This window comes from Dipodomys spectabilis, unplaced genomic scaffold (genome assembly GCF_019054845.1).
Source record: "Dipodomys spectabilis isolate Male_0828 unplaced genomic scaffold, ASM1905484v1 ptg000095l, whole genome shotgun sequence".
Lineage (NCBI taxonomy): Eukaryota > Metazoa > Chordata > Mammalia > Rodentia > Heteromyidae > Dipodomys > Dipodomys spectabilis.
Genome location: NW_024870772.1, coordinates 34,069,083 through 34,096,634, shown reverse-complemented (window position 1 = coordinate 34,096,634; position 27,552 = coordinate 34,069,083). Strand labels below are relative to the sequence as shown.

The following is a 27,552-nucleotide window of genomic DNA, read 5'->3' as shown; positions in this document are numbered from 1 at the left end:
AGTTCTGTGCTTAGTTTTTTGAGGAACCTCCACACTATCTTCCATAGTAATTGCACTAACTGTTTGAATTCCCACCAGTTTTGTCATAGGGGTCCTTTTGTCCCACATCTCTGTGGACATTTGTTGCTGTTCATTTTCTTGATGATGGCTAACCTTACTGTGGTGAGAGAGAATCTATGTTGCTTTGATTTGCATTTCCTTCATGACCAAGGATATTAAAACATTTCCTCATGTCTTTATTGGCCATTTTTCATCCAGACCATATAATTACCACAACCCATATATGCCAGGCTCTTACCCACAACTCAGTTGCTCCCAGTTCTGTCTTCTTTTTTTCCCCCCAGGGCTGAGGACTGAACCCAGGGCTTTGCGCGCGCCGAGCGGGCGCCCTTCCGCTGGGCTAAACCCCAAGCCCCTTGCTCCCAGTTCTGAAAGGTCCCAAGTCATACCCAATACCTGACCCTCATAATAAGGTAATTCCTTCCTGAAATGGGTGCCTTAAGCTCACCAAATTCTTTAAGTTCAAATGTTTTGGTGTTGCTAATTCGGGGAAAAGAAGCTCACTTATTTCATGACTACGGACTGAATTATGTAATTCCAAAATTCCTATACTGATACTCTAACTCCCAGTGTAATCACTGGAAACAAAAAAAATCATTTGGAAACAAAGCCATTAGAGAAGTAAGTAGGGTTAAATAAGATCATAAGGGCAAAACTCTAAATCTATAGAACTGGTGTCTTATAAGAGTATCAGAGAATACTCTTTCTCATCATGTGCTGACACAAGAAGGTAGCCCTCTGAAAGGACAGAAGAGATCCCTCACCAGAACCTAGCCAGACTGAGATCCCCATCTTGGGACTTCAAGGCTTCAGAGCAAAGAGAAAAATAAATTCTTTTTTTTTTTTTTTGGGTCCAGTCGTGGGGCCTGAACTCTAGGCCTGGGCACTGTCCCTCAGCTCTTCAGCTCAAGGCTAGCACTCTACCACTTGAGCCACAGCGCCACTTCTGGCTTTTTTCTTATGTGGTGCTGAGGAATCGAACCCAGGGCCTCATGCATGCAAGGCAAGCACTCTACCACTGAGCCACCTTCCCAGCCCAAAATAAATTCTTCTTATTAAGTTGCCCAAGTTGTGGTGTTTTGTTATGGTAATATGAGTGGCTGGACACATTTCACCTCAGATAATTCATGACTCAGTGGAGTGATATCTTTGGTCCCAAATGAGGGTGGACAAGAGGGCCAGATGTTCATCCCGAAGGTCAGGTGGACATTCCCTACCTATGCATGTCCCATCCCTGCTCCACAGGCACACGGTGTGGTCGAGTGAGGATGATAGTAAAATGTTTTCTTCCTCGATCAGCTCCAAACTACAGAGATAAAGGGAAGAAGAGACTGCTTATGGCTGCTGTCATGTGAAAGAGATGTTGGTTGGATCAATAGATCAGTACTGCTTTCACCAGAGTTGGATTAGAGAAACCAGGTTCATCTCCAGAATTCTGGGTATTGTTCATTTCTAATCCATTGTCCCAACTCCAGCCCCAGGATATCAAATGAGATGTCTGGGAAACTCCTTTGTGGATGACCAATAAGCGTAGAAGAGGAAGAATATGAAAATAAAACTCAAACGTGATAAATTTGTAAACTTATTTTATAATACCAGGGTCAATTTCAGGGAAACAATTATCCAGTTACAAGAAAAATCAAGTCTTCTAATTTCTTTCTTAAGTTCTGTGTGAACAATACATGGTTTGTTTTCATAAATAGCAGAACTGAAATTCAGCTTTCCTCTTTTGATCAGTTTAAAGGGATTTTGAGAAGACTGACTGGATCAAACCACTTTCCCTCTTCCAAATTCTTGAACTCTAATAAAGATGGTACTCACGATGTCACTGTGTTGACATGGGCCCTCCAGAAGTTCACATCTAAATGATAAGAGAGAGGGAGGGAACATTTGAGTAGAATGGGGGAATTGGCACATGATGGTGCTAAGTGTTATGCAGGATGGGGTCAAATCTGAATGCATGTCCAATAGGCAGAGAGGTATGATGTGGCAGGTCTTGTTCATGCTGCATTGATTTCATTAGTGATTGCTGAGTACCTAATATGTGAAAGACCCCAGGTATGATAGCATCTGATATGGGATCCATATAAGATATATGTGGCACACTGTGATTTTACTTAACGCATAGGGTTTTATTTTTTACAAATAAAAAAATGAACAGTTTGACAAAACGAATACCTGGATGCTGAAATATTTTTTTTGGTGGAGAAGAGTCGAGGAGAAAGATGGAGAGGAAAGTCAGAAATACAGTTATTATATTAAAATATACATATGTGAAAATGGAATGATGTGACTTGGGGGATGGATGGGTTGGAAGGGATGGGGGAGGATGATGGAAGCGGTGACATTGATCAAGATGCAGAGTTTTCATAAATTGACATGTTGAGCTGAAACCCCTTTGTACAACTACCTAAAGATAAAGAGAAATAATTTTAATGGTAGTGTATAGTCACTTCCTGCTATACTTTAGATCTAGAATGTTCATCTCCCCCCGACTTATAACTTGGTCTTTAGTTTTTCACGATGGAAAATGAAACTTTAATGTAGTATTTAGTGGGAGATTTTTAGGCCATTGAGAGCATGACCTCAGAAGGGATTGTGGGACCCAAGTCTTTTTCTCTTTCTCCTATACCCACTTCCAAGATACAAGGTAAATGGCTTTGCTCTGTCACATGCTTCCATCATGATGTGGTGCCAAAGGCCTCAACCAATAGGACCAATCAGTCACGAACTGTAAGCTCTAAACTTGCAAACAAGCTGGGCATTGGAGGCTCACACCTGTAAATCCTAGCTACTCAGGAGGCTGAGATCTGAGGACCACAGTTCAAAGTCAGCCTAGTCAGAAAAGTCTGTAAGAGTCTTATCTCCAATAAACTACTCAGATAAAACCAGAAGTGATGCTGAGGCTCAAATGGTAGAGCACTAGACTTGAGCAAAAGAAGCTCAGGGATAGCAGCACCAAGGCCCTGAGTTCTAGCCCTAGCACTGGGGCTACAGATGATCTACATTTCTCTTCTTCTCATAAATGATGTACTGATGCACAATTGTCTAACTAGATCTCTGTTCACATTTATTATTTCTTTCAGTTCAATCTCTTCCTTGTAGTAGAATTGCCATTTAAAGCATTAGAAACATATTGCCAACTTGCCTTTCAGTTAAGCATATAGAAATTCACACTCTCTTTAAGAATACCTGCCTGGGGCTGGGAATGTGGCTTAGTGGTAGAGTGCTTGCCTAGCATTTATGAAGTTCTGGGTTTGATTCTTCAGTACCACATACACAGAAAAACAAGGAAGTGGTGTTGTGGCTCAAGTGGTAGAGCACTAGCCTTGAGCAAAAGAAGCTCCCCTGAGCTTCTTGTCCAGGTCTGAGTTCAAGCCCCAGGACTGGCAAAAAAGAAAAAGAAAAAGAAAAAAGAAAACAATACCTGCCTGCCTATTCTCCTGCATTCTTGCCAACACCAAGTGTTTTCATTAAAATATTTTGCTGTCCATCTGTTTTCATAGAGTCCCACCATACTAGTACAGTTCTATTTTACCAAGTGGAATACTCTAGCGACATCATCATAGTGATTAGCATGAAGAAGTTCATGGCTTACTTTTGGGAGGCTGCAGCTCTGGTCCCTGCAGGCCATAGTCCTTGATGTCATAGACGTGCACAAAGCCTTGCTGGTCAGCCAGGTAGGTGAGGGCATCTCCTGCTGTTACCACCATGCAGCTCACCTGGGTTTTCTCTATGGACTGAGACACACACACACACACACACACACACACACACACACACACACGTGAGTACAATGTGGTTCTCTGTGTAAGGTATATTTCCTGGATTAACCATCCAGTGAGTTAGAAATGCCAGAAAGATAAATAAAGCAAGCAGCTTAGATCTTGGCAGAATCTCGCTGGTTATATCCTCTAGTGCCAAAAATAAATAAATAAAAGAAAAAAAAACAATAACAGCAACAAAATCAAACCCATAGCTGGAGAGTTAATCCAATCGGCTGCTCAACTTACAGGAGTGAAGTCTGCCACCAGGCCAGCGCCACCAAATAGCTTCCAGAAGGTGACAGAACCTAGGATGGAGAGAAGCAGTGAGGAGCAGGGTTTGTACTTTACCCAGGGGTCCTAAGCCCACACAGGCTACGGTTCATGACTCCCACTAAGAAGCCCCTGCAGTCTCATGCCATGGGCTAAGCATCACTTCTCCTTTTATGTTTGGTTTATTTTGAGCAGTTAGAATCATCAGGGCATGTTGACAAAGGGGGGCCCATTGTTTTGGGGGTGGGGGTTTGTTGCACTGACTCAGTGGCTTCTCCTTTGGATAGTAATTCAGGGCTAGAGAGGAAATGTTTGTGTCCTGGTGTGGTAATGAATGACATTCTGCTCAGGGTGTGTGTGTGTGTGTGTGTGCACGTGCACGTGTGCACATGTACATTTATTTGAATGAGTCATGGAACATGCCTAAGTCAGAGACTCACTGTGGATTCTGCTTTGTCTCTTAGTCCTAGTTCTTGTGTCTGGTTTGTATGAGGGGTCAGGTAACAGACCTTTGGGAAATGGGGACACCACACGTGTCATTTCCTGTTGGGAGCTCCTTACATCAGAAATGTGGACTCTTACCCTGATGTTGGGGGTTGGGGGCAGAGGAGGTTATCTGCCCTCCTGCTCAAAAAGACAGGCATGCCTCTGAGAGGTAGGTGGGAAGAAAGGGGTATCACCTGGTGTCACCAGGCTTGCAGCTTTGGGGCGTGGGATAACAAGGCAGACAAGTTGGCCTTCTTTACACAATAATCATATCTGGGGTCACACACCTCAGCCTCTTCCTGTTGCCAGCCCCCAGTGGATGATATTTTTGCTTTGTGTTTTTCTCCCCTAGTAGTGGGGCATGAACTCAGAGCCTCCATTCTTCCTTAGCTTTTTTCCCTTAATTCAAGGCTGACATTCTACTCTTAGGGCCAAACCTTATTTCCAGCATTTTTGCTAGTTAATTGAAGATAAACATCTTCTGGTCTTTCCTGCCTGGGCTGCCTTCAAATCGTGATCCTTAGGTCTCAACCTCCTGAGTAGCTAGGATTACAGGTGGGAGCCAACAGTACCCAGCCAGTGGCTACTTTTAACTGGCCCTTTTAGTTAAGATTCAGAGCCTGAGAGCTAGACTTAGGCCTACTTGTTATATTTGAAGCCTGGAAGTCATGTTACTTGGTCAATGTCACCTAGCTAGTTAGTTGTGACCTCAGCTCTTCTCCATAAAGTGAGCAGGCTCTGGAGCTGATCCCTGAGGTCAGACATCTCTCTATTACATGGTTCTTTGCCCTTCTTTCTGTGGGTCTTTGGTCAGCTGCTCATAGCTGCTTATGGTAGTTTCCCCTGAAAGGTTACATTTGGGGTCTGTTTCAGCAGATTAAATGATGTCTGCAAGTCCCTAAACAGTTTTGGACTCCAGGTGGCCTAGGACTTAGCCAGGCCCCGGGCGGGCAGCAGAGGCAGTGTGGCAGGGAGTACTACTTTGAAGGAAGTGAGATTGGGCTATTTTCCTGTGGGAGTTCCTCCCTGGAGGGCAGACTGAGTTCAGAACCAGTTGGCTCATGGGCAAGTAGAAGAGGTACCTGCGGGGTGTGTACTGGAGCTTTGCGACCTTTGTCACCCCACTTGGGCCTGGGATGGCCTTGTCTGAGAAATGAGGGGTAACTTCTACCATGGGGTGGTCTGGACTTACCTCCAGGCCCATTGGCCATAAGAGAAGCAGCTACCGAGTCCAACTTGGCTGCCCGAGTCTTTAGGAAAGTGAGGCAAGAGACACTTTGGTCTGGGCCTGGGGAAGAAAGACAGCTTTTTGGTTGTTTTTGGGTTTCCCAGTGCCGCAACTTACAGCTCTTTCTTTCCCTCTCCCTGCCCCTTCTTCTTTCCCTCTCTTACTTTCTTTCTCTGATTTCTGGAGTGAGACAGGAAGTGGGAATTTGACAGGAGCTACACAGGAAAGGGTGGAGATACCAACAGGTGAGCATTCAGGAGTTTATCCTGAGATATAATCATTGATTAACTAATATCTTTTACATTAACCACAGAGGAGATGGAAATTAAGACCACAAGATAGGCTTTCCCTCATCATGTAGTTTACACCAACATCCAAGAATGACTTAGTGACACGGCCTCATGCTGAATGTGGTGAGCGTGGGGGAAGCAGAGATCTGAACCATAATAACACTGGCCTGAGTAGGCAGACCAGGGGAGAAGGTAGCAAGCCCAGACATAGACAAATCCTGGACATAGCACAACCCATGTCACCTACCTGCCAGGCTTTATCAACAGAGGGCCTGCATCTGCCATTTGACTTCATATCCCTAGCCCTCTGAGCGCACTTCATACACAAAAGTCAAATATTTGCCTAGAATAAAAATCCTACAAACCTGCCTAGATCCAAATCTTTAAGAGCCACAAAGAATGTTGCTTCTTGGATACAGGAAGCCTGGGCCAACAGCTATTCTCTGATCTTCCTAGAGCCAGGTCTGAAGAGAGAGTTCTGGATGTCCACTGCCCACACCAAAGGGGAAATAGATGATATATATAAAGAAAAGATTGTCCTGTACTGAATGTTTGGGTTCTTCAATATATTCACAAGTTGAAAGCCTACCTCAAGGTAATGGTATTAGGAGGTGGTGCCTTTGGGAGGGAATGAAGCCATAAAGGTGGACCTTATTATGCATAGGATTAGTGCTCTTAGTAACAAAGGACTACAGGGCTGGGAAGGTGGCTCAGTGGTAGAGCGCTTGCCTTGCATGCATGAGGCCCTGGGTTCGATTCCTCAGCACCACATAACCAAAAAGAAAAAAGCTGGAAGTGGTGCTGTGGCTCAAGTGGTAGAGCACTAGCCTTGAGCTGAAGAGCTGAGGGACAGTGCCCAGGCCCAGAGTTAGGCCCCACGACCGGAACCCCCCCCCCCCCCCCAAAAAAAAAGGACTACAAACTGGGTATTGGTGGCTCATGCCTGTAACTGCAACAGCTCAGGAGGCTAAGATCTGTGGATCATGGTTCACAGCCCTCCTGGGCAAGAAAGTCCATGAGACTCTTATCTCCAATTAACTACCAAAACTCTAGAAATGGTACTATGACTCAAAATAATAGAGCACTAGCTTTGAGCACAAAAGCTCAGGGACAGTAGTCAAGCTCCAGGACCAACACACACACACACACACACACACACACACACACACGCAAGGCCTCCAAAGAATTCAGAAGTCTATAACTCAGAAGACAGGATCCCAATTGTTCTGGCATCCTAAGCTTAGACTTCCTGCTTCCAGAATGCTGAAGATTAAGATTCTGTTTCTTCATTACAGGACAGAATAGGAGAAACCCTAGGGCTCCTTGGCACAGGCCGAAATTTGCTTAATAGAGAACCCGAAACACAACAAATCAAAGAAAGGTTGGACAAATGGGATTTCATGAAGTTGCAGAGCTTCTGCATGGCAAAGGACATAGCTAGCAAGATCAATAGAAAGCCCATGGATTGGGAGAAGATCTTTACTAGCCATACAACAGACAAGGGTCTCATATCAAAAATATTCCTTGGAACTCAAAAAATTAAACCCCCCAAAAGCAAGTCCTCAAAGAAACAACTTCCCAATAAATAAGTGGGCTAAAGACTTACAGAGAGGGGCTGGGAAGGTGGCTCAGTGGTAGAGAGCTTGCCTGGCATGCACGAGGCCCTGGGTTCGATTCCTCAGCATCGCATAAGCAAAAAGAAAAAAGCCGGAAGTGGTGCTGTGGCTCAAGTGGTAGAGTGCTAGCCTTAGCTGAAGAGCTGAGGGACAGCGCCCAGGCCCAGAGTTCAGGCCCCATGACCGGACCCCTTCCCCACCCCCCCCAGCAATAAAAAAGACTTACAGAGAAACTTCTCTGAAGAGGAAAGAAGGATGGCCAATAGACACATGAAGAAATGCTCAACCTCTCTAGCCATAAAAGAAATGCAAATCAAAACACCTCACCCCAGTTAGAATGGCTATAATCAAAACTCTAACAACAACAGATGCTGGAGGGGATGTGGACAGAAGGGAACCTTACTACATTGTTGGTGGGAGTGTAAACTTGTTCAACCACTTTGGAAAGCAGTATGGAGGTTCCTCAAAATACTCCACATAGAGCTCTCCCATGACCCAGCAATCCCACTTTTGGGCATTTACCCAAATGATCACAAACAAGACCATACTAAAGCTACCAGCACAACTATGTTTATTGCAGCATTATTTACCATAGCTAAGATATGGAATTAACCCAGATGCCCCTCAGTAGATGAATGGATCAAGAAAATGTGGTATATATACACAATGGAATTCTATGCCTCCATCAGAAAGAATGACATTGCCCCATTTGTTAGGAAATGGAAAGACTTGGAAAAAATTATATTAAGTGAAGTAAGCCAGGCCCAAAGAAACATAGGTCCCATGGTTTCCCTTATTTGTAATAACTAGTATATGTATGAGACAAGCAGAAAAGGTCAGATAATGTGATGTTAGGTGAAATGAACCCCAAGATAAGGACACAAGTGCTTTTTTCTTTCTTGCTATTGTTTCTAACATATTTATAAGGTGATTGTTTTGTTGCTTTGTATGTCTCTCCCCCATGGTATAACCCTTGTTTTCACTGTATTTGCTATTGGTATAATTTGAGGAGGAAAGGGGAAAAAACAAATTGTTTAAATAGGGATACAGGTAGACCCATTGCAACAATGAGATGTACAAAATGCTATGTTGAAAAATGAACTTTATACAACTTTGGCGGGGGTGGGGGTGGGAGGGGAGTGTAGTCGTGGAGATGGGAGGGCAGGGATGGTAGGGGAAAAACAAAGAAGGAGGCAACAATGCTTGATAAGAAATGTACTCATTACATTGCTCATGTAACTGTAACCCCTCTGTATGGTATTTTCACAAAAAAAACTTATTAAAAAAGATTCTGTTTCTTGTAAGCTATCCAGTTCATGAAATTTTGTTATGAAGACTGAATAGATAAAATATGATAGTCATGGTAGGATAGGTGCTGGAGGTGGGTACAGAAAGTGATGTCTCATGAATTGACCCTGCAGTACTTACTTCTGCCTGACTGTGAGCTCTGGGCTGTGCATTCAGGGAGCCACCGTAGACACAGCAGAGTCAGGCTTTGACCTACCCTGAACCTTGATCACAACTAGGACTGTCTAATTTGGGGCATGTTCTGTGTACTATAGCCCAAGACAGGCACTTTTTCACTTTGACCACATTTTATGCTGACCTTCCTAGGTAGGCATTATACTCTGATGTGTGTGTGTGTGTGTGTGTGTGTGTGTGTGTGTGTGTGTGTGTGTGTGTGTGTGTTTTGTGTTGGTATAGGATTGAACTTGGGGCCTAGACACTGACCCTTACCTATTTTTGCTCAATCCTGGAATTCTGCCACTCAACCACAGCCCCACTTCCATCTTTTTTTGTGGTTAACTGGAAATATGAGTCTCATGCATTTTTCTGCCTGAGCTGGCTTCCAAATACGATCCTTAGATCTCAGCCTGCTGAGTAGCTAGGGTTACAGGCATGCACCATTGGCATCTGGCTGATTGAACTCTTTAGCTCCCTTCTGAAAGCTTTGTAACTCTCCATCTGATAAGGCAAAACCTGAAATGAGGCCCACCTTCCCCAAGTGCAAAGGTGCAGAACGTAGAACTTTGACTTGCCAGGCTCAAGTCAGCAGAAGCTGGTGCAGAGAAGCTTCGGAGCCTGCCCTTTGCTTACCTTTTCCATGATCCAGGCCATCCACATGGCTAGAAGTGTCCAGCTTGCAGTATATGTGGCCTGAGATGACATTCCAAATGATAATCTCTCCATCATAACTGGAGGTGGCCAGAAGAAAAGGTGGGCATTGAGCCACACAGAGGATGTCCTCCTTGTGCCCATGGTTCTGCAGAGGAGCGATGGGTGGAGTTGAAAAGTACAATCAAGTCTCAAGTCATCCACATTTAACTGGGCTTCACTCGATCCAGAAGATAGAAGGAACAGCTGCTGCCCTCCCCTGCGGTTGCCCGTGTGTATGGAACCTCCATTCGGCCAACCAGTCTCTAGATCAGCCAGAAAGGCTGTATCTCTTTGAGTCAGCTCTATAACCTCCGTAGGCCTCGCCTTTCCCAGGGAAGTGCCACTTTAGTGGCTTCCTTACCTCACCATGTGGCTGACAAGCAGGTTATTGGCAAGGTGCCCTTGTGGGGTAAGGGACAACAGAACTCAGTCCCTGGCAAGGTAGTTCAGTTTTCCCATAACCAGAGGCCTGTATGCTGAGGTAAGATGTTCCATGACTCAGACCCTCTGGGGATCCCATCTATCACTCTCACTGTGGCTTACATGTGCTGGTATGAATGGAAGCCATCTGTTTTCAAAATGAGGAGTTTGGGTTATGTATCATTCAGAAAGGTATAAGAACCCAACATGGGTTTGTAAAGATTGGCACTTCAGGGTCCAGAAAGCTAGTAGTAGGGCTTGAACTCAGGGCCTGGGTGCTGTCCTTTAGCTTTTCTGCTCAAGGCTGCTGCTCTACCACCACTTGAGCCACAGCCCCACTTCTGACTTTTTGCAAGTGAATTGGGGATAAGAGTTATCACAGACTTTCCTACCTGGGCTAGCTTTGAACCATGATTCTCATATCTCAGCCTCCTGAATGGCTAGGATTACAGGTGTGAGATACTAGTACCCAGCTCCAGAAGTGTCTTGCAGGGCAGTTACTCTGCAAAGGGAACTGGCTTTTCTTGATCATACAAAGATGTTCTGTCACCTTTGCCCGTGTGTGTTTGCCACAGAAAGTCCCTTGAGGACCTGTCCATGATCACCTAAGGTAACCCTTCTGTCGAAATACAGCTGATGTCAGTGAGACTGTTGGAAAAAGGCCATCTTTCCCCATGATACTGTTTTTCCAGATCCCCTTCCCAATCTACCATCCAAAACTTGTGAGCACTTAGGTCTGAGATTCTTCCATGTCTACCAGTTCACACAGTGAAGTCTTAACCCCATGGTGATAGATAGTATCTGGAGATGGGGCATTTGGGAGGTTATTGGAGGTTGTGAGGATGGGGGCCCTATGTGGGGATTGGTGTCTAACAAGAAGAGACATACAGCTCACTCTCTCCCTTTCTTGTCAGTCCACAGCAAGGAGGCATCCATCTATGAATCAGGATAGGGGCCCTCACCCAAAGCCAACCATGCTGACAACCCGATCTCAGACTTTCACTTCCAGAACTGTGAGAAATCTAATTTAATCTCTGTTGTTCAAAATGCTCAGTGTGTGGCATTTTGTTAGGGCAGACCAAGCAGGCCAAAATACTATTTTAGTATCCCTTTCAAACTCTGATTTAGTTTTCTAGCATTTTTCTCCCACCTAGGACCCATGCATCTGTTCCTCAAACTCTCCAGAGTACAGACAACACACTCCCAACCTTCCAGGCTTTGGCTCACGCTCTCTCCTCATCTAGATCATCTTGCCCTTCCAGAAAAATCCTAGTCATCTTTTAAAATCCCCTGTGATGTCAACAAAGTTAGTGATGCCCACTTGTGTGCTTCTGCAGCAGTTGAGAATTCATTTAATCTTCTGCTACAGTGTATGATTCGCATTTCTTCAGTGGGTTATCTGCTCAGTGTTGTGAGACTTTGAGAAATCATACTTCATTCACATTTGCACTTCGGTGCCTGTCCACTAAGGGTGGCATGATGCAATGCACCATAAATGCCTGTGAATGAATTGAGGATTGAATGACTCTGCACCCTCTGACTCAGGCATGACTTCTTCTCCTGTAGTGGTCATGGCTTCTCTGGGATATTCTGTCTTTAAATTTATTCTTTCATTCAGCATTCACTGAATGCAAACTCCACCAAGACAGGACTGTCCTGTTTTTGCTCATCCCTGAAACAACTCACATTTGGTCCACAAGAGGCACTTAACAGATGCTGATCAGATGAAAATAAATTTGTATTGGGCAACTACTACAAGTCAAGTGCTGAGCTGGGTAGACCACAGTGAAAAGATAGATAGGGGTTGTCAACGAGGGCTGTCTTCACAGAATTTCTACTACAAGTTACTTATACCTATTCAATTTTATATGTGTGTGTGTGTGTGTGTGTGTGTGTGTGTGTGTGTGTGTGTAGTAAAAAAGTAGATAGGATGTAGGAACACAGCTAGGCACAGTAGACTTGTTTATTTTTTTTTTTTAATGCCAGTACTGGGGCTTGAACTCAGGATTTAGGCATTGTCCTTTAGCTTTTCCACTCAAGGCTTTTTTCCACTCACATTTCCACTTCTGGGTTTTTTGGTGATTAATTGGATAAGAGTTTCACAGACTTCTTCATTGGCTTAGAACAGAGACCTCAGACATCAACTTACTAGGTAGCTAAAATTACAGATCTATGTCACCAGCACCTGGCCTGTTCCTGCTTTCTTGACACTTGTTTTATTGTCTTGGAATTTAGATAATGTGTGTGTGTGTGTGTGTGTGTGTGTGTGTGTGTGTGTGTGTGTATGTGTGTGTGTTGATACTGAAGCTTGAACTCAAAATCTTGAACTCTCCCTTGGCTTTTTCTCTCCAGGCTGTACTTTACCACTCAAGCCACACCTCCACTTCTGGCTTTTTGCTATAGAAGGTAAAAGTCTCACAGAATTTTCTGCTTGGGCTGGCTTCAACCTTGATCCTCAGATCTCAGTCTTCTGAGTAGCTAGGATTACAAGTGTGAGCCATGAGCACCAGCGGCATTCAGATAATTTGAGGAGGGCCAGTTAGTGCAGGAAAGTGGGAATCTTCTTGAGTTCTAATCAGAAATAAGAAGTCTTCTGCATCTTGGCCTCCAATAAGCCACTGTATGGCAGAAAAATGTCACCCTCTAAGCTCTCTGGATGCCCACAGATGGTACAATGAACACAGGGTGAAACAGAAGCAGAAAGTAGATGCTTTCTTCCATAAAAAAGCTCACCTACCTCATCGTAAACTGCCCTTCCTGCATACTGGGACTCCTAGCTGGACTCATAAGTGCTAGATCGACTCTGGCCCTCTGGCTACATGGGGTTGTCAACCTCCCCAGAGAGAAAGAAGTGGCCACTTAGGTCTCAGTAGGCCTGGCTCTACTTGGACCCCAATCACAAATTGTGCAAGAATAGGGACTTGTAAGATGCTGTCCTCATGCAAGTCAGGCCCAGGAAATGTAACAGGGCCTGGAGTAACAGAGGTCCTGATCATGTGCTGCTGTGTGGCTCAAGAGCTAGGCAGTACTAGGACTCACCAGGTCATCCTGCCAGGGAGGCTGCGGCTTCCAGAAGTGATGAAAGTCATGTGGGGCATCCTGTATCCACAGCCAAAGAAGAGACATTGTACATGCACTAAAATAAACTGCCAACACACTCACAACTTCAGAGAGGAGGTGTTGGCACATTTCATAACCCTACCCCTCACCCCACCACTGATGCAGATTTTTGAAATGTCAAAGCAAATTCCCCTAGTGCCAGTGGGAATAAAAAGCAATCCACTCTTGACGTTTGGGTGATTGCGTTCCAGCAAATCATATGTCAACTGACAAGCTCGCCTCTGATGGGCTACAGAGCTTTGCCTTCCTAATAACACCAGAGCTGTTCCAAGTGCTAACACCAAAGCCATCAGCCCAGGAACCTGTAATTCCAAAGGACAAATTCAATGCCAAAATCTCCCAGGTAGTCATCTCTCAAATCATTCTGAGGATGCAAGGTTTGGCACATCCCGAAGAATAAAGAATTTGCAGCATTTAAAGGTTTTCGGGAATCCACGACTCCTCCTCCTCCTAAGTGAGGATAAGACATGGCAGAGGGAGATTTAAGACTTAGTTCTAGGCAGCATTTTTCAACTTCCCTTCTCTTTTAATTCCTTTCCCCATCTCTAGGCCATAAAGAGGAATTTTCTCTGTAAGACTGCTTGTGGATGGCATTTAGCATCCCGTTTCTATTTAGAGATAGATTAAAGATGGGGCAGGATGAAGAAGGAAGAACCCAAACGGCTGGATGATTGATAGACTGATTAACCTAAAGTGGGGGATGTGTGCATGTGCTAGACAGCTGGGAGACCCCAAAAGCTGGCGAGGAGAGACCACGGTCAGCCAATATACCAGATGGGGGAAGGGGTGAAAGGCAGGCAGGAAAGCACACGTGTTAAGGACAAAATCTGACTTGGATCCCCAGGGATTTTCTATAGTGCCGACAGCTTCCTTATAAGAAACTAGAGGGGAGTAGGTTTCCCTTTTGGTCACATCCCCTCCAGCATCTGCTGTTACTTGATTTCTTGATTATAGCCATTCTAACTGGGGTGAGGTGGAATCTCAATGTTGTTTTGATTTGCATTTCTTTTATGCCAAGAGAAGTTGAGCATTTCTTCATGTGTCTATTGGCCATTCTTATTTCCTCTTCAGAGAAGTCTCTCTTTAAGTCTTTAGCTCACTAGTTGACGGGGCGGTTGTTTCTTTGAGGATTTGTTTTTGGAGGATTTAATTCTCTGAGTTCTAAGTATATTTTAGATATGAGGTCCTTGTCTGTTGTATAGCTAGTGAAGATCTCCCAGTCTGTGGGCTTTCTATTGATCTTACTAGCTATTTCCTTTGCCGTGCAGAAGCTCTGCAGTTTCATGTAATCCCATTTGTCCAACCTTTGACTTGTTATGCTTCTGGACCTTTATTAAGAACATTTTGGCCTGTGCCAAGGAGCCGTAGAGTTTCTCTTAGATGGGAGTGTAAACTTGTACAACAACTCTGGAAATCAGTATGGAAGTTCCTCAAAAGACTACACATAGAGCTCCTCTATGACCCAGCAATCCCACTTCTGGGCCTTTACCCAAATGATCACAAACAAGGTCATACTAAAGCTACCAGCTATGTTTATAGCAGCATTATTTACCATAGCTAAGATATGGAACCAACTGAGATGCCCCTCAATAGATGAGTGGATTAAGAAAATGTGGTATATATATGAATTCTGTGCTTCCATCAAAAGAACAACACTGCCGCATTTGTTAGGAAATGGAAAGACTTAGAAAAAAATTGTATTAAGTGAAGTAACTCAGTCCCAAAGAAATTTAGGTCCCATGTTTTCCCTTATATCCAATAAGTAGAATACATATAGAATAATCTTATCAGATGAGCTGTAAAGCTCAAAGCCATGTATATGTCCATATAAGATGATGTTAAGTGAAATGAACCCCAAGATATGGACACAAGAGGTCTGTCTGCATTGTTATTGTTTTAAATGTACCATGTATTTTTTTTTGTTGTTTCCTTTGCATGTTCTTCCCCCTAGGGTATGTCCCCTGTTGTCACTGTACTTAATTTTGATACCCTGCATCTTGTATATACATTTGTCTCATCTGGGGAGGGGAAGGGAATAACAAAATGCTGAAACAAGGACATAGGATGACCCATTGCAACAAGGATACCCACAGGACAGAATATTGGAAATGAACTTTACAACTTCAGGTGGGGGGATGGGGTGGAGTGGTGAGGAGTGTGGGAGGTGGGGGAGGGGAGGGATAGAGGGACAACAACAAGGAAGGGAAGGGGTAACAATAATCAACAAGTAATGTACTCATTGCCTTACCCATGTAACTGTGACCCCTCTGTAAAGCATCTTTACAATAAAATAAAGAAACTACAGGGGGGAAACAAAAACAAAAATTCTAGTTAAAAAAATAGTGGAGAAATATCTTCAATGGAAACAAGAAAAGAGTGAATAAAGATGAATGAAGAGAGAAAATCCTGTGTATATCTCAGCTTGATCTGTGCCAGATAGCAAAGGGATTCCATAATCTGTGTGTGTGTGTGTGTGTGTGTGTGTGTGTGTGTGTGTGTGTACCAGTACTGGGGCTTGAAATCAGGGACTTAGCCTTTTCACTCAAGGCTGGTACTCTATCACTTGAGCCACAGCTCCACTTCGGGCTTTTTACTGATTAATTGAAGTCTTGCAGATTTTTTGTCTGTGCTGGCACTCTGTCTGTGCTGAGATCCTCAGATCTCAGGCTCCTGAGTAGCTAGGACTGTAAGCATGAGCCATGAATGCCTGGCCAAATCTTTTTCTAAAAGGGTGAGAGAGGGGGACGGGTGGGACTAGGAGACAAGGAAAGTGATATGAGGAGTGGGAGAGGAGAGGAAGAGGGAAAGGGACAAGGGGAGGGAGAAATAAAAAATCAACCCAGAGGAGGATTTCGAAGTACCATCATTTGGTACATTTCACTTACAAAGTACATATTTATTCTTCGGTCCCATCCAACCGCTATGACATACCTAGGACAATAACAGAATTGCACACTTCAACACTTAAGCTCTTCATCGGATTACTTTGTGTGTGGAATGAATACTGTGACTTAATTTTGCCATGCCCAGGAGATAAATGAAGAAGGAATGAACAGAGATTTTCTGTTTCTTACCTAACACAACAGGAAATACTCTTTGGTCAATTAGGTCGGATGTTTTAACTGGTGCTTAAAGGATCAGGAAACAAGTCACAGGATATCCTATGACTTCTGAGATTCAGGGATGCTCCTGGACGGGCAGCTGTCTGAGGATTTCCTGTTCCCACGAACTTGTTAGAAGCATGTCCAGCGGGGCCTGGACAGAGACTGACCAAGAATGCTTCACCCTTTCTATGTTGAGAAGGGAGTTGATTGAATTTTTGTTCTTTGATGTATGATGGTTGGATTTGATTGCTCCTGTTTCTAATCTCTAGTTTCTTAATAAACATTTGGTGGGAAGATATAGCACTATCACATTTTATACCTCTAAACGTCTGTCAAAATGCACAGAAAATTGTTCCAATAGCCTAGATGGCTAAATCATCTCCAGAAAGCAAACAGGGTCCTTGGGAATGCCTTGACACATTTTCTTCTGGAAAATTCCCCTCAGTATTTTGGAATCTTGCTCAAGAATAAACATTGTATTTTTTTTTAAAGATTCCCCACTAAATGCAACTCTTCTCATATTCAACCTGAATATGACTCACTTCTTTTGGTTTATCTCCAGGTAGGTGCAATCGCAGACTTCACTTTGTTTCTCATCTGGAAAGACAGTAATATTATCATCGTATATCAAACACTTGTCCTTATTAACTTTCTCTCCTTTTTCCCTCTAGTATTGGACTTGAACTCAGAGCCTGGGCACAGTCCCTTAGCATTTTTGCTTAAGGCTAGGGCTCTACCACTTGAGCCACAATGCCATTTCTGGCTTTTTGGTGGTTAATTGGAGGTAAGCGTCTCATGGACTTTCTTGTCCTGGCTGGCTTTGAACCACAATTCCCAGATCTCAATTTCCTGAGAGGTACCAGCTTCCTTATTAAGTCTTGATCAGTGTATATAGATTGTTCTAATATCACTGATGATGATGAAGACTTGCACACTTAGCGGTTTTCAGACCACATGAGTCAAGTCATTAAAGTGCTTTAGATTTGCTGCTTCCCTCATCGTCCATAATGCTGATTTGGCCCTTGCTCAGCTCCAAGAGGAGGCTGAGTTTCTCCTGACAAGACCCAGCAGCATGTGCACTCACTGAGTTAGAATCGCTATGTGAATGTAGGAGGTTAGAGCAGAGTTGGGGCTCACAGGCTCATGGCTTTAGCTTCACAACTCTGATCTGTCTTGTAACCTTTATTTTATCTCCCTCCAGTATCAGAAGAATGCCCGCATCTTATCTGCCCGGTAGAAGTTTTACTGACAGGAATCAGAGACTTATTATTATTATTTCATCAAAAACAGACTCGTGAGTTCAGTGAACAGCTCTGGGAAAAATTATGATGGTCTTCTTAAGCCCAGGCTTGCCTCTAATTCGAAATCCTCCTGTCTCAGCCTTCTTAGTGCTGGAATTAAGGTGCATAGCTCCATGCCTGGTTCAAATGCTAACTCTTACATCAATATTTTATGAGGTCCATCTAGCAGGAATATCCCATGATCACTTGCCGTGTCTCAAGGTGTGCAGGCAGTGTCCATTGTTATAGCTCCAGATTTTCAGACAGCCATCTCTGCCCCCGGTTACAAGCCTAGGAAACAGAGTGTGGCCTTAGGAGGAAATGGCAGGAGCCAACTTGTTAATGATCAAAACACTGGAGAGAAAGTGCATACCTTCTTCCACTGGAGTCAAAGGTCAGACAAGTAATTCCAGCATTGTCATGATCTCCAATAAATTCAGATAAGTGTCTTCCTGTGTCCAAATCCCACACTTTCACTACCTGCAGGAAAAAAAAAGGGGAAACATGTGACCTGAAGATGCTGGCTACCAAACAAAAGGAAATTAGTGTTTAAAGATCTGTGTCAAACATACTAAAGATAGATTGGATACTTATCCTGGGGTTCATTTCACCTAACATCAACTTATCTGACCTTTTCTGCTTGTCTCAGACATATACTAGCTATTGCAAATAAGGGAAACCATGGGACGTAAGTATTCAAATGTTTTTTCTTTCTTGCGATTGTTTCTAACATCTAACATAAGATGATTTTTTTTGTTGCTTTGTATGTACTTCTCCCACGGTATAACCCCTGCTTTCACTGTATTTGATGTTGGTATAATTTGTGGAGGGGAAGGGCAAAAACAAGCCGGTTAAATAGGGATACAGGTGGACCATTGCAACAATGAGATGTACAAGTTGTTATGTGGAAAAACAAACTTTACAACTTTGGCCGGGGGCGGGGGGTAAAAGGGTGGGAGTGGTGGGGTGGGGGGTGGGAGATGGGAAGGGATGGGAAGGGGAAACAAAGGAGGAGGCAACAATGCTTGATAAGAAATGTACTCAATACCTTGCCCATGTAATTGTAACCCCTCTGTACAGTATTTTCACAATAAAAAATAAAGAGTGCTGGAGGAATATCAATACCAAATTTCAAACTCTACTACAAAGCCATAGTAATCAGAACAGCTTGGTACTGGCACAAGAACAGACCTCAGGACCAATAGAATAGAATTGAAAACCCAGAAATGAACCTAAAGATCGATAGCCATCTAATCTTTGATAAGGGAGCTAAAAAAATAGAATGGAAGAAAGACAGCTTCTTCAGTAAATGGTGCTGGCAAAATTGGTTAACTACTGGTAGAAAACTAAAGCTAGATCCTTATATATCACCCTGCACCAGAATCAACTCCAAATGGATCAAAGACCTCAGAGTCAAAACAGACACTCTGAAAACATTACAGGATGGAATAGGAGAAACCCTAGGTCTCCTTGGCACAGGCCGAAATTTTCTTAATAGAGACCCAAAAACACAAGAAATCAAAGAAAGGTTGGACAAATGGGATTGCATGAAATTGCAGAGCTTCTGCCTGGCAAAGGACATAGCTAGTAAGATCAATAGAAAGCTCACGGATTGGGAGAAGATCTTCACTAGCCATACAACAGACAAGGGTATCATATCTAAAATATACCTGGAACTTAAAAAATCAAATCCCCCAACAAAAAATCTTCAAAGAAGCAACTGCCCAATAAATAAGTGGGCTAAAGACTTAAAGAGAAACTTCTCTGAAGAGGAAAGAAGGATGGCCAATAGACACATGAAGAAATGCTCAACCTCTCTAGCCATAAAAGAAATGCAAATCAAAACAACACTGAGATACCACCTCACCCCAGTTAGAATGGCTATAATCAAGAACTCTAATAACAACAGATGCTGGAGGGATGTGGACAGAAGGGAACCTTACTACATTGTTGGTGGGAGTGTAAACTTGTTCAACCACTTTGGAAAGTAGTATGGAGGTTCCTCAAAAGACTCCACATAGAGCTCCCCTATGACCCAGCAATTCCACTTTTGGGCATTTACCCAAATGATCACAAACAATACCACACTAAAACTACCAGCACAACTATGTTTATTGCAGCATTATTTACCATAGCTAAGATATGGAACCAACCCAGATGCCCCTCAGTAGATGAATGGATCAAGAAAATGTGGTATATATACACAATGGAATTCTATGCCTCCATCAGAAAGAATGACATTGCCCCATTTGTTAGGAAATGGAAAGACTTGGAAAAATTATATTAAGTGAAGTAAGCCAGGCCCAAAGAAACACAGGTCCCATGGTTTCTCTAATTTGCAATAACTAGTATATGTCTGAGTCAACCAGAAAAGGTCAGATAATTGATGTTAGGGGAATGAACCCTGATAAGTATTCAAATGTTTTTTTTCCTTCCATGCAATTGTTTCTAACATATTTACAAGATGATTTCTATGTTGCTTTGTACATCCTCACCCACGATATAACCCCTGCTTTCACTGTATTTGATATTGGTATAATTTGTGGAGGGGAATGGAAAAAACAAATCGTTTAACTAGGGATACAGGTAGACCCATTGCAACAATGAGATGTACAAGTCGGTATGTCAAAAAACGAATTTTACAACTTTGGTGGGTGGGGGGGAGAATCAGGTGGGTGAAGGGGGAGTATGGGAAAGGATGGGAAGGGGAAACAAAGAGGAGGCAGTAATGCTTGATAAGAAATGTACTCATTATCTTGCCCATGTAATTGTAACTCCTCTGTACAGTATTCTCACAATAAAAAAAAAATAAAGATAGATTGGTGCTTCTGGTACACACTGGCAAACTATTGGCTAGGGCTGAAACAAGGTACCACAACCATGTGGCTTCAGCAACAGAGATGTACTATAGCATAGTCTCTACGCAGAAGTTCAAGGTCAGGGTGCTGGCAGGGTAGTTTCTTCTGAAGCCCTTTCATCCCCACCCCCTACCTTGCAGGTTGCAACCTTCTCCCAGAGTCCTAAGTGGCTTCTTCTCTTGTGCAGGTGCATAGTTGGTCTTTCTGTGTTCTCTCTTTCTCTTAGAACCTCCAACACTGAATGGCTTCTTTTAACTTCACCACCTCCTTAAAGGACATATCTCCAGTTGGGCACCAGTGGCTCAGATCTGTAATCCTAGCTATTCAGGAAGCTGAGATCTGGAGATTGTGATTCAAAGCCAGTGCCTTGCAGAAAAGTCCATGAAATGCCTCTCTTAAATTAACCAGCAAGAAGATGAAGTGTGGGTGTGGCTCAAGTGGCAGAGTGCCAGACTTTAGCAAAAAAGAGTGAAATTCTGAGTTCATGCCCTCATACAAGTACATACAAGAGTAAAATTAAAAATTTGATACTAGATTTTAAAATCTTTTCACTAATATCTACAGTTTTGAGTTCTCCTGATAGTCATCTATCTGTTATTTTTATAAAACAAACTTTCATCACTGTATATATGTAAGTTTAAGTATATAAAATGCTATAAACATTCAACTGATGAATAATACGTTGTGCAGTTTTCAGGCTTCTGCATTCATGACCAAGTGGGCAGTGTGGTTTTGTGGTATGCATCAGTTTGGGTTTCATGAAGATGTTTGGCTATACTCTCTCTACCACAATTATCAAGTGTGCAATGGGATTTAGATCAAGATGGTGACATCACGATTCTACAGAGATTTAACCCAGCAGCAAATCTGCAAGGCAGCACATACTGAGATCACTAATTTAATTCACTCAATGTCGGGGAATCTATTCCCAGCATGTGCCTACTACCATAATAGCTGTGAGAGTATTTATATCTCAACTCAATATCTACTTGCCACCTACTGCCAGAGGAGAGATGCAGAGGGAAAGCAAAGCTATGGAAGGAGGCAGATGATGTTACCATGGAATTAACCCAGGGCTAATGGGTCCTTTCTTATGGCCTGAAAGTTAGGACATTTATTTTTTGTTTATTTATTGTGCCTGTACTGGGGCTTGAACTCAGGGCCTAGGTGCTTTTCCTTAGCTTGTTTGCTCAAGGTTAATGTTCTATCACTTGAGCTATAAGCTCCATTTCAGATATTTTTGGTGGTTAATTAGAGATAAGAGTTTCATGGACTTTCCTGCCCAGGCTGGCTTTGAACTCCAATCATCAGATCTCGTGATTAGTTAGGATTATGAGTTTGTTTTTGTTTTTATTTTTTGGTTGGTCATGGGGCCTGGACTTGGCCTGGGCGCTGTCCCTCAGCTCTTCAGCTCAAGGTTAGCACTCTACCACTTGAGCCACAGCGCGATTTCAGGCTTTTTCTGTGGATGTGGTACTGAGGAATCGAACCCAGGGCCTCATGCATGCGAGGTAAGCACTCTACCACTGTGCCACCTTCCCAGCCCCACAAGTTTAAGTTACAAGTGTTCAGCACCTGCTGTTAGGTTTTAATGGCCAGGCATGCATATTGTATTATTTGCAGTTGTGGTCCCTTTCCAGAGCCAAGGCTCCTAAAATGCTGTGATGGCATTTGAGCTGTCTCCGTTGTTTTTTCCACAATATCTGTCCCTACAAGGTAGTTTGTGTGTGTGTGTGTGTGTGTGTGTGTGTGTGTGTGTGTGTGTGTGCGCGCGCGCGCGCGCGCACACTCCAATACTGGGGCTTGCACTTGGGACCTGAGTGCTGTCCCTTAGCTATTTTGCTTAAAGCTAGCACTCTACCACTTAAGCCATGCTTCCAGTTCTGGCTTTTGGGTGGTTAATTGGAGTTAGGGGTCTCACAGATTTCCCTGCCTGGGCTGGCTTTGAATTACGATTTTTTTTTTATTGTGAAAATACTGTACAGAGGGGTTACAATTACATGGGCAAGATAGTGAGTACATTTCTTATCAAGCATTGTAGCCTCCTCCTTTGTTTCCCCTTCCCATCCCTTCCCATCTTCCCTCTGCCCCCCCCAATTCTCCCTGCCCCCCAATTCTCCCCGCCCCCCTAATTACGATCTTTAGACCTCATTCTCTTGAGTAGCTTGGGTTATAAGGCAAGAGCCATCAAGGCCCAACAAGAATGTTAATTTTTTTCCCTTTAAAATTTATTTTTTAATATTTTTATTAACTTACATTAGTTGTACAAAGGAGTGTTTCCTTGTGGCATTTCCATAAAGGCTTACCATGTCTTCCAAACAAATTCACCTTCTTTTTCCCTCTCCCCTACCCCATTCCCCCCTTCTTCCATCCCTTTTATTCTCATGCACCCTCTCCTGCCCCCTCTCACCCACTCAGCAGAGCCTTTTGAACTTTCTTTTTTGTGGGTTAGGAAACCTCAAATTGTACCAGAGCTGAATACAATTATTAAACAATTATAGACTACTGTTTCGGAAGGGAAGGGGAACAACAGAGTGGTGAGACAAAGGGTAAGAGGGGAGCCAGAGAAACAGTGATATTCACAAGGCACTATGTTGAAAATCATCTGCACAATTTATGGGGAGGGAGTAGGAGAAAAATGAGGGGAGGGGTAACAAGTTTGACAAGAAATGTACTTATTACCTTACTTATGTAACTGTAACCCCTCTGTACATCACCTTGACAATAAAAAAAGCAGTTTAAAATAAGAGTATATAGCTCGAAGCTGATCTAGCTTCTTAGTCTTTTTGAAGATGTTGCAAGAATGTTTCTTAGAGGAGCTAATATTTGTGTTCTATGACGAAGAAAGAAGGAAGGAGGGAGGTAAAGAGAAGAGAAGAGAGGAGACACAAATGCCCTTGCCTCATCTACCTGATGCCTTCGTTGAAGGTGAGCCTTACTCAGGTGAGAGATTGTGTACATAGCAATGTGGTGTCTGAACACAGGGGCCTGGGAAGAAAAGTTTCATAGAAGATGGATCTAGAAGGATCCTCAGGTATATGCAGGAAAAAAGGAGACAGGAAAGCTCCTGGGTGGAGATAGGAACAGTTTGAACAGAGCTAGGGGCAATGATGGGCAGGAAGGTGGCCAGCTACATGGGAGGCAGGGAGGTAGGGCAGATAAGCATTTCCTCTCAGCAGGAGCCTCAGCTATGCAGGAACGTGCCCTACGTGGAGCTGTGCTGGAACTGAATCATTGTTAGAAAACAAACTTCTTGCCCAGGTAATCCATTTTATAATACTTAATAAAATCATACTGATCATTAATCTCTTTGGCAGAAAGCTGTTCAACAGAGTCTCACTGGCATGAGGCTGTAATGAGTATGAGGAACCCAAAATAGAGGTGTGCAGTAAGTAAGGGTTGCATCCAAGACCACTACCCTAAAGTATGATAGTCTTGGCTTAGCAAGGAAGCAGGAAAGAAGGTGAGGCCATGTACTCTGGGCGTTCACCTGGAATGGTACCCAGGCTAGTGATTCAGAAAGTGATTAGTCATGTGCTGCATGAGGGCATTTCAGTCAACATGCATGCACTGCTGAAATATTCCTGTTTCCTCCTGGTATCCAAGCAGTGCCAATGTCCTGGTCTTAATACACTACTCATATGTTTGTGGTGACACTGGTAATCATAGATAAAAGTCTGGCAAGGGGGCTGGGAAGGTGGCTCAGTGGTAGAGCACTTGCCTTGCATGCATGAGGCCCTGGGTTCGATTCCTCAGCACCACATAAGCAAAAAGAAAAAAAGCTGGAAGTGGCACTGTGGCTCAAGTGGTAGAGCACTAGTCTTGAGCTGAAGAGCTGAGGGACAGCGCCCAGGCCCAGAGTTCAGACCCACGACCGGACCCAAAAAAAAAAAGTCTGCAATACCATCACATATGATGAATGATACTCAATAATGATAATAAATGATGAGGTAACTTGATTTACTATACCATATTGTTGTCTTGACTTAGGATGTATATTCCGATAGATGATAGATAGATAGATAGATAGATATCTGTCAAACAGAATATTGTGTTGATAGAAGCCTCAATATCTGATGTTTGCCATGTCTCTTAATTTCCACTGTTTTCTCTTGTGCTTGTTTTAATCTCCTGTTGCTCTGTTGATCATAACCCTAGGAGCAATAGGCTTTCACACACACACACACACACACACACACACACACACACACACACACACAAACACTCACACACACAAAGGCTATACCACCCAGGTCTGTGAAGTGCACTCTATTACATTTGCACAACCACAAAATAATCCAATCACCTATTTCTTGAAACATATGCCACCATTAAATGCTGCTCGACTACTAGATTGCGGAACTGGAAGACATCCTCAGTGTGGTTAGGGTATAGCCTCTCCTTATCATGGAGTGGAAGATGAGTCACAAGATGGGCCAGGTTTCCTTGTTCAAGAGGAACTGGTTATATCTTCCACCTTGATGGGCTGACACTATGTGACTTGTTAAGGATGCAGGTAAGATGATCCTCACAAATCTGTGTGCTGAGATGCAGCCATGGAAGTCTCTGCCCCTCCAACATGGATTAGAGTGACAATATATTAAGAGAAAGTAATTGCTTTACACCAGACAGGGGAGTCTCAATGAAATAATACTGCTGGGATGGATGGATCATCTAAATGGCTCATTCTACAAGCCACTAGAGGAACTCTTCCATCTGACTCATTTTAAGAATACCCAAACACTACCTGATCATTAAGAGAGGAAAATTGAATTTCTCTCTCTCTCTCTTTTTTTTTTTTTGTTGGTAGTGGGTCTTGAACTCTGGGCTTGGGCACGGTCCCTAAGCTCTTCAGCTCAAGGCGCATGCTCTACTGCTTGAGCCACAGCACCACTTCCATTATTTATTTCTTGGTGTAAAATATAACCAGAATGTATTACTGGGCTCTAAGGAAGGGCAGAGGTGTCAGGCCCACTCTTGCAGACACCACATTGCTGATACTAAGTGTCAATACTTACTGATGCTTCTGAGCAGCTGACCACATGCCTGAAGGTTGGGTTATATCCACAGCATACCACAGGCTCTTGGTGAGAAAGCACCAGCTGGGGCTCTGGGGCAGACCTTCTTTGTGAAAGACAGAGAGATGGTGACAGCTGAGGGAACTGCATGACACAGTGTAATACTTGGTTCTTTTGAAGATTAAAAGAGAAAACGTACAATCTCATTAGCACAGAGCATCATATGTGTAATTGATGTGTGATAAGACAATGTCATAGCTCCTGAAAAAGAAGACAGAGTATATATATATATATCTTTCTCCTTGTCCTATCTCTTTTTTTTCCCTATGGGGAGAAGCAGGACTGGAACTTGAACTCAGGGTCTCCTGCTCTTGCCTGGCTTTTACGTGCAAGGCTGGTGCCTCACCGCAGGTTGAGCCACAGCTTGGCTTCTAGCTTTTTATTGGTTAATTGGAGATAATAAACTAGTAGACTTTCCTGCTCCAGTTGACTTCCAACATTGATTCTTAGATCTCAGCCTCCTGATTGGCTAAGATTGCAGGTATGAGTGACCAGCACTATTTTGAGACAATGTCTTGCCATGTACCTGAAGCTGGTCTCAAATCCATGATCATTTTGGCTCACCTCCCAAGCTCTGAAATTGTAGCCATGGACCACCATGCCTGGTTACAGATGTCCTGTTTAGGGTAGGAGTATGGTTTTGAGATTACACAATAGATCTTCACTACTAATTTAGATCTTCCCCTAAACAAATACAAACAGATGAGTCTTCAGTGAATCCTCATGCCCAAAGGCAGCACTTCTTACTCAGAGCAGACAAGTCAGGCAAAGCCTGATGAGTGATGCATGCTAAGGTGAGATGGCACCCTTGAGCAAGCATGGCCTTGCCCTATGAGCCACCCCCAGCCTAGGGCCAGGACACAGAGCAGACAACAACCTATCCCTTTGGATGAATTTCCTCATCTGCAAAACAGATGGTCCTGTGAGGAGTGATGGGAATGTAACTGTCTTCAGGGGCCTGGCATGCGCTAGACTCTCAGTACTGAATGTGAATTCTGCCCCACTGCTAATCCACGGTGCTTTCTTCATTGCCCTCTGCAGCGTAGCCCCAGATTCAGGTCCTGTCCAACTGCCGAGCCCCCCACAAATCTGAAGCATCAGGCATGGTGCCAGGAGTCTTTTTCAAGGGCAAAGACAGTCTGGTATTAAGGATCGGGCTTGGAGAAGTGAAGGTGAGATCTGGCCCAGGTGGGAGGAGGAGGAAGGGCCAGATGAGGGGAGGCCAGGGGCCATAAAAGGAAGTGCTGGCTAGAGCAGCCACCCTAGGTTCCCTTCCCCAGCCTTGAGATAAGAGAGTGGAGCTTCAGTTAGACAGATGCAGATTAGGTAACTCCATCTAGGTCCTAGAGATCCTGAGTGACAGCAGAGACAGGGTGGGCTGGGGTGGGGAGAGGAGACATGATCCAATATCTAATTGTTAGCATTAGAGATTGAAGCCATGTTTGCTGTGAAGTGGAATCCAGTCACTCTACTGCAAAAGAAATCAATCAAGCAGGCTGTTTGTTCTGCACAACGCTATCATGTAGAACAAACAGTAGTTTGATTGACGGAAGCTTCTGTTTTCAGCTACTCACGTTAGTATTTTGAATGAAGAGCCTGCGATTGTTTCCCAGCCTGGTGGCAATAATCACTTGGCAGTTGCTCTGCCCAGGCTCTCCTAACCCAGGCAAGCATGTTCCATGGCCTCAGTGAGCAGGTCAGGAAGTCACAGGCTCTAGCCAGTTCTGGATAGCTCCAAGGGATTGATATCTCTGAAATAGGATTGCTAACTCTTCCTTTCTCATTCTTTCTTTCTTTCTTTCTTTTTCTTCCTTCCTT

General features: G+C 43.6%; 1 protein-coding gene across 1 annotated transcript in view; it reads right to left on the bottom strand.

The window, feature by feature from the left end:
- LOC122112878 (WD repeat-containing protein 49-like) overlaps window positions 1–27,552 on the bottom strand; it is a 75,422-nt gene that overhangs the window by 7,584 nt on the left and 40,286 nt on the right. The window contains exons 8-19 of the mRNA XM_042685837.1: window positions 25,675–25,777; window positions 18,172–18,278; window positions 18,010–18,089; window positions 17,061–17,115; window positions 16,300–16,345; window positions 13,334–13,393; window positions 9,815–9,980; window positions 5,776–5,871; window positions 4,074–4,132; window positions 3,659–3,800; window positions 1,882–1,921; window positions 1,278–1,366 (exon numbers count right to left, since the gene is read on the bottom strand). Coding sequence (XP_042541771.1) covers window positions 1,278–1,366; window positions 1,882–1,921; window positions 3,659–3,800; window positions 4,074–4,132; window positions 5,776–5,871; window positions 9,815–9,980; window positions 13,334–13,393; window positions 16,300–16,345; window positions 17,061–17,115; window positions 18,010–18,089; window positions 18,172–18,278; window positions 25,675–25,777 — 1,043 coding nt within the window. The remainder of the gene's footprint in view (window positions 1–1,277; window positions 1,367–1,881; window positions 1,922–3,658; window positions 3,801–4,073; window positions 4,133–5,775; window positions 5,872–9,814; window positions 9,981–13,333; window positions 13,394–16,299; window positions 16,346–17,060; window positions 17,116–18,009; window positions 18,090–18,171; window positions 18,279–25,674; window positions 25,778–27,552) is intronic.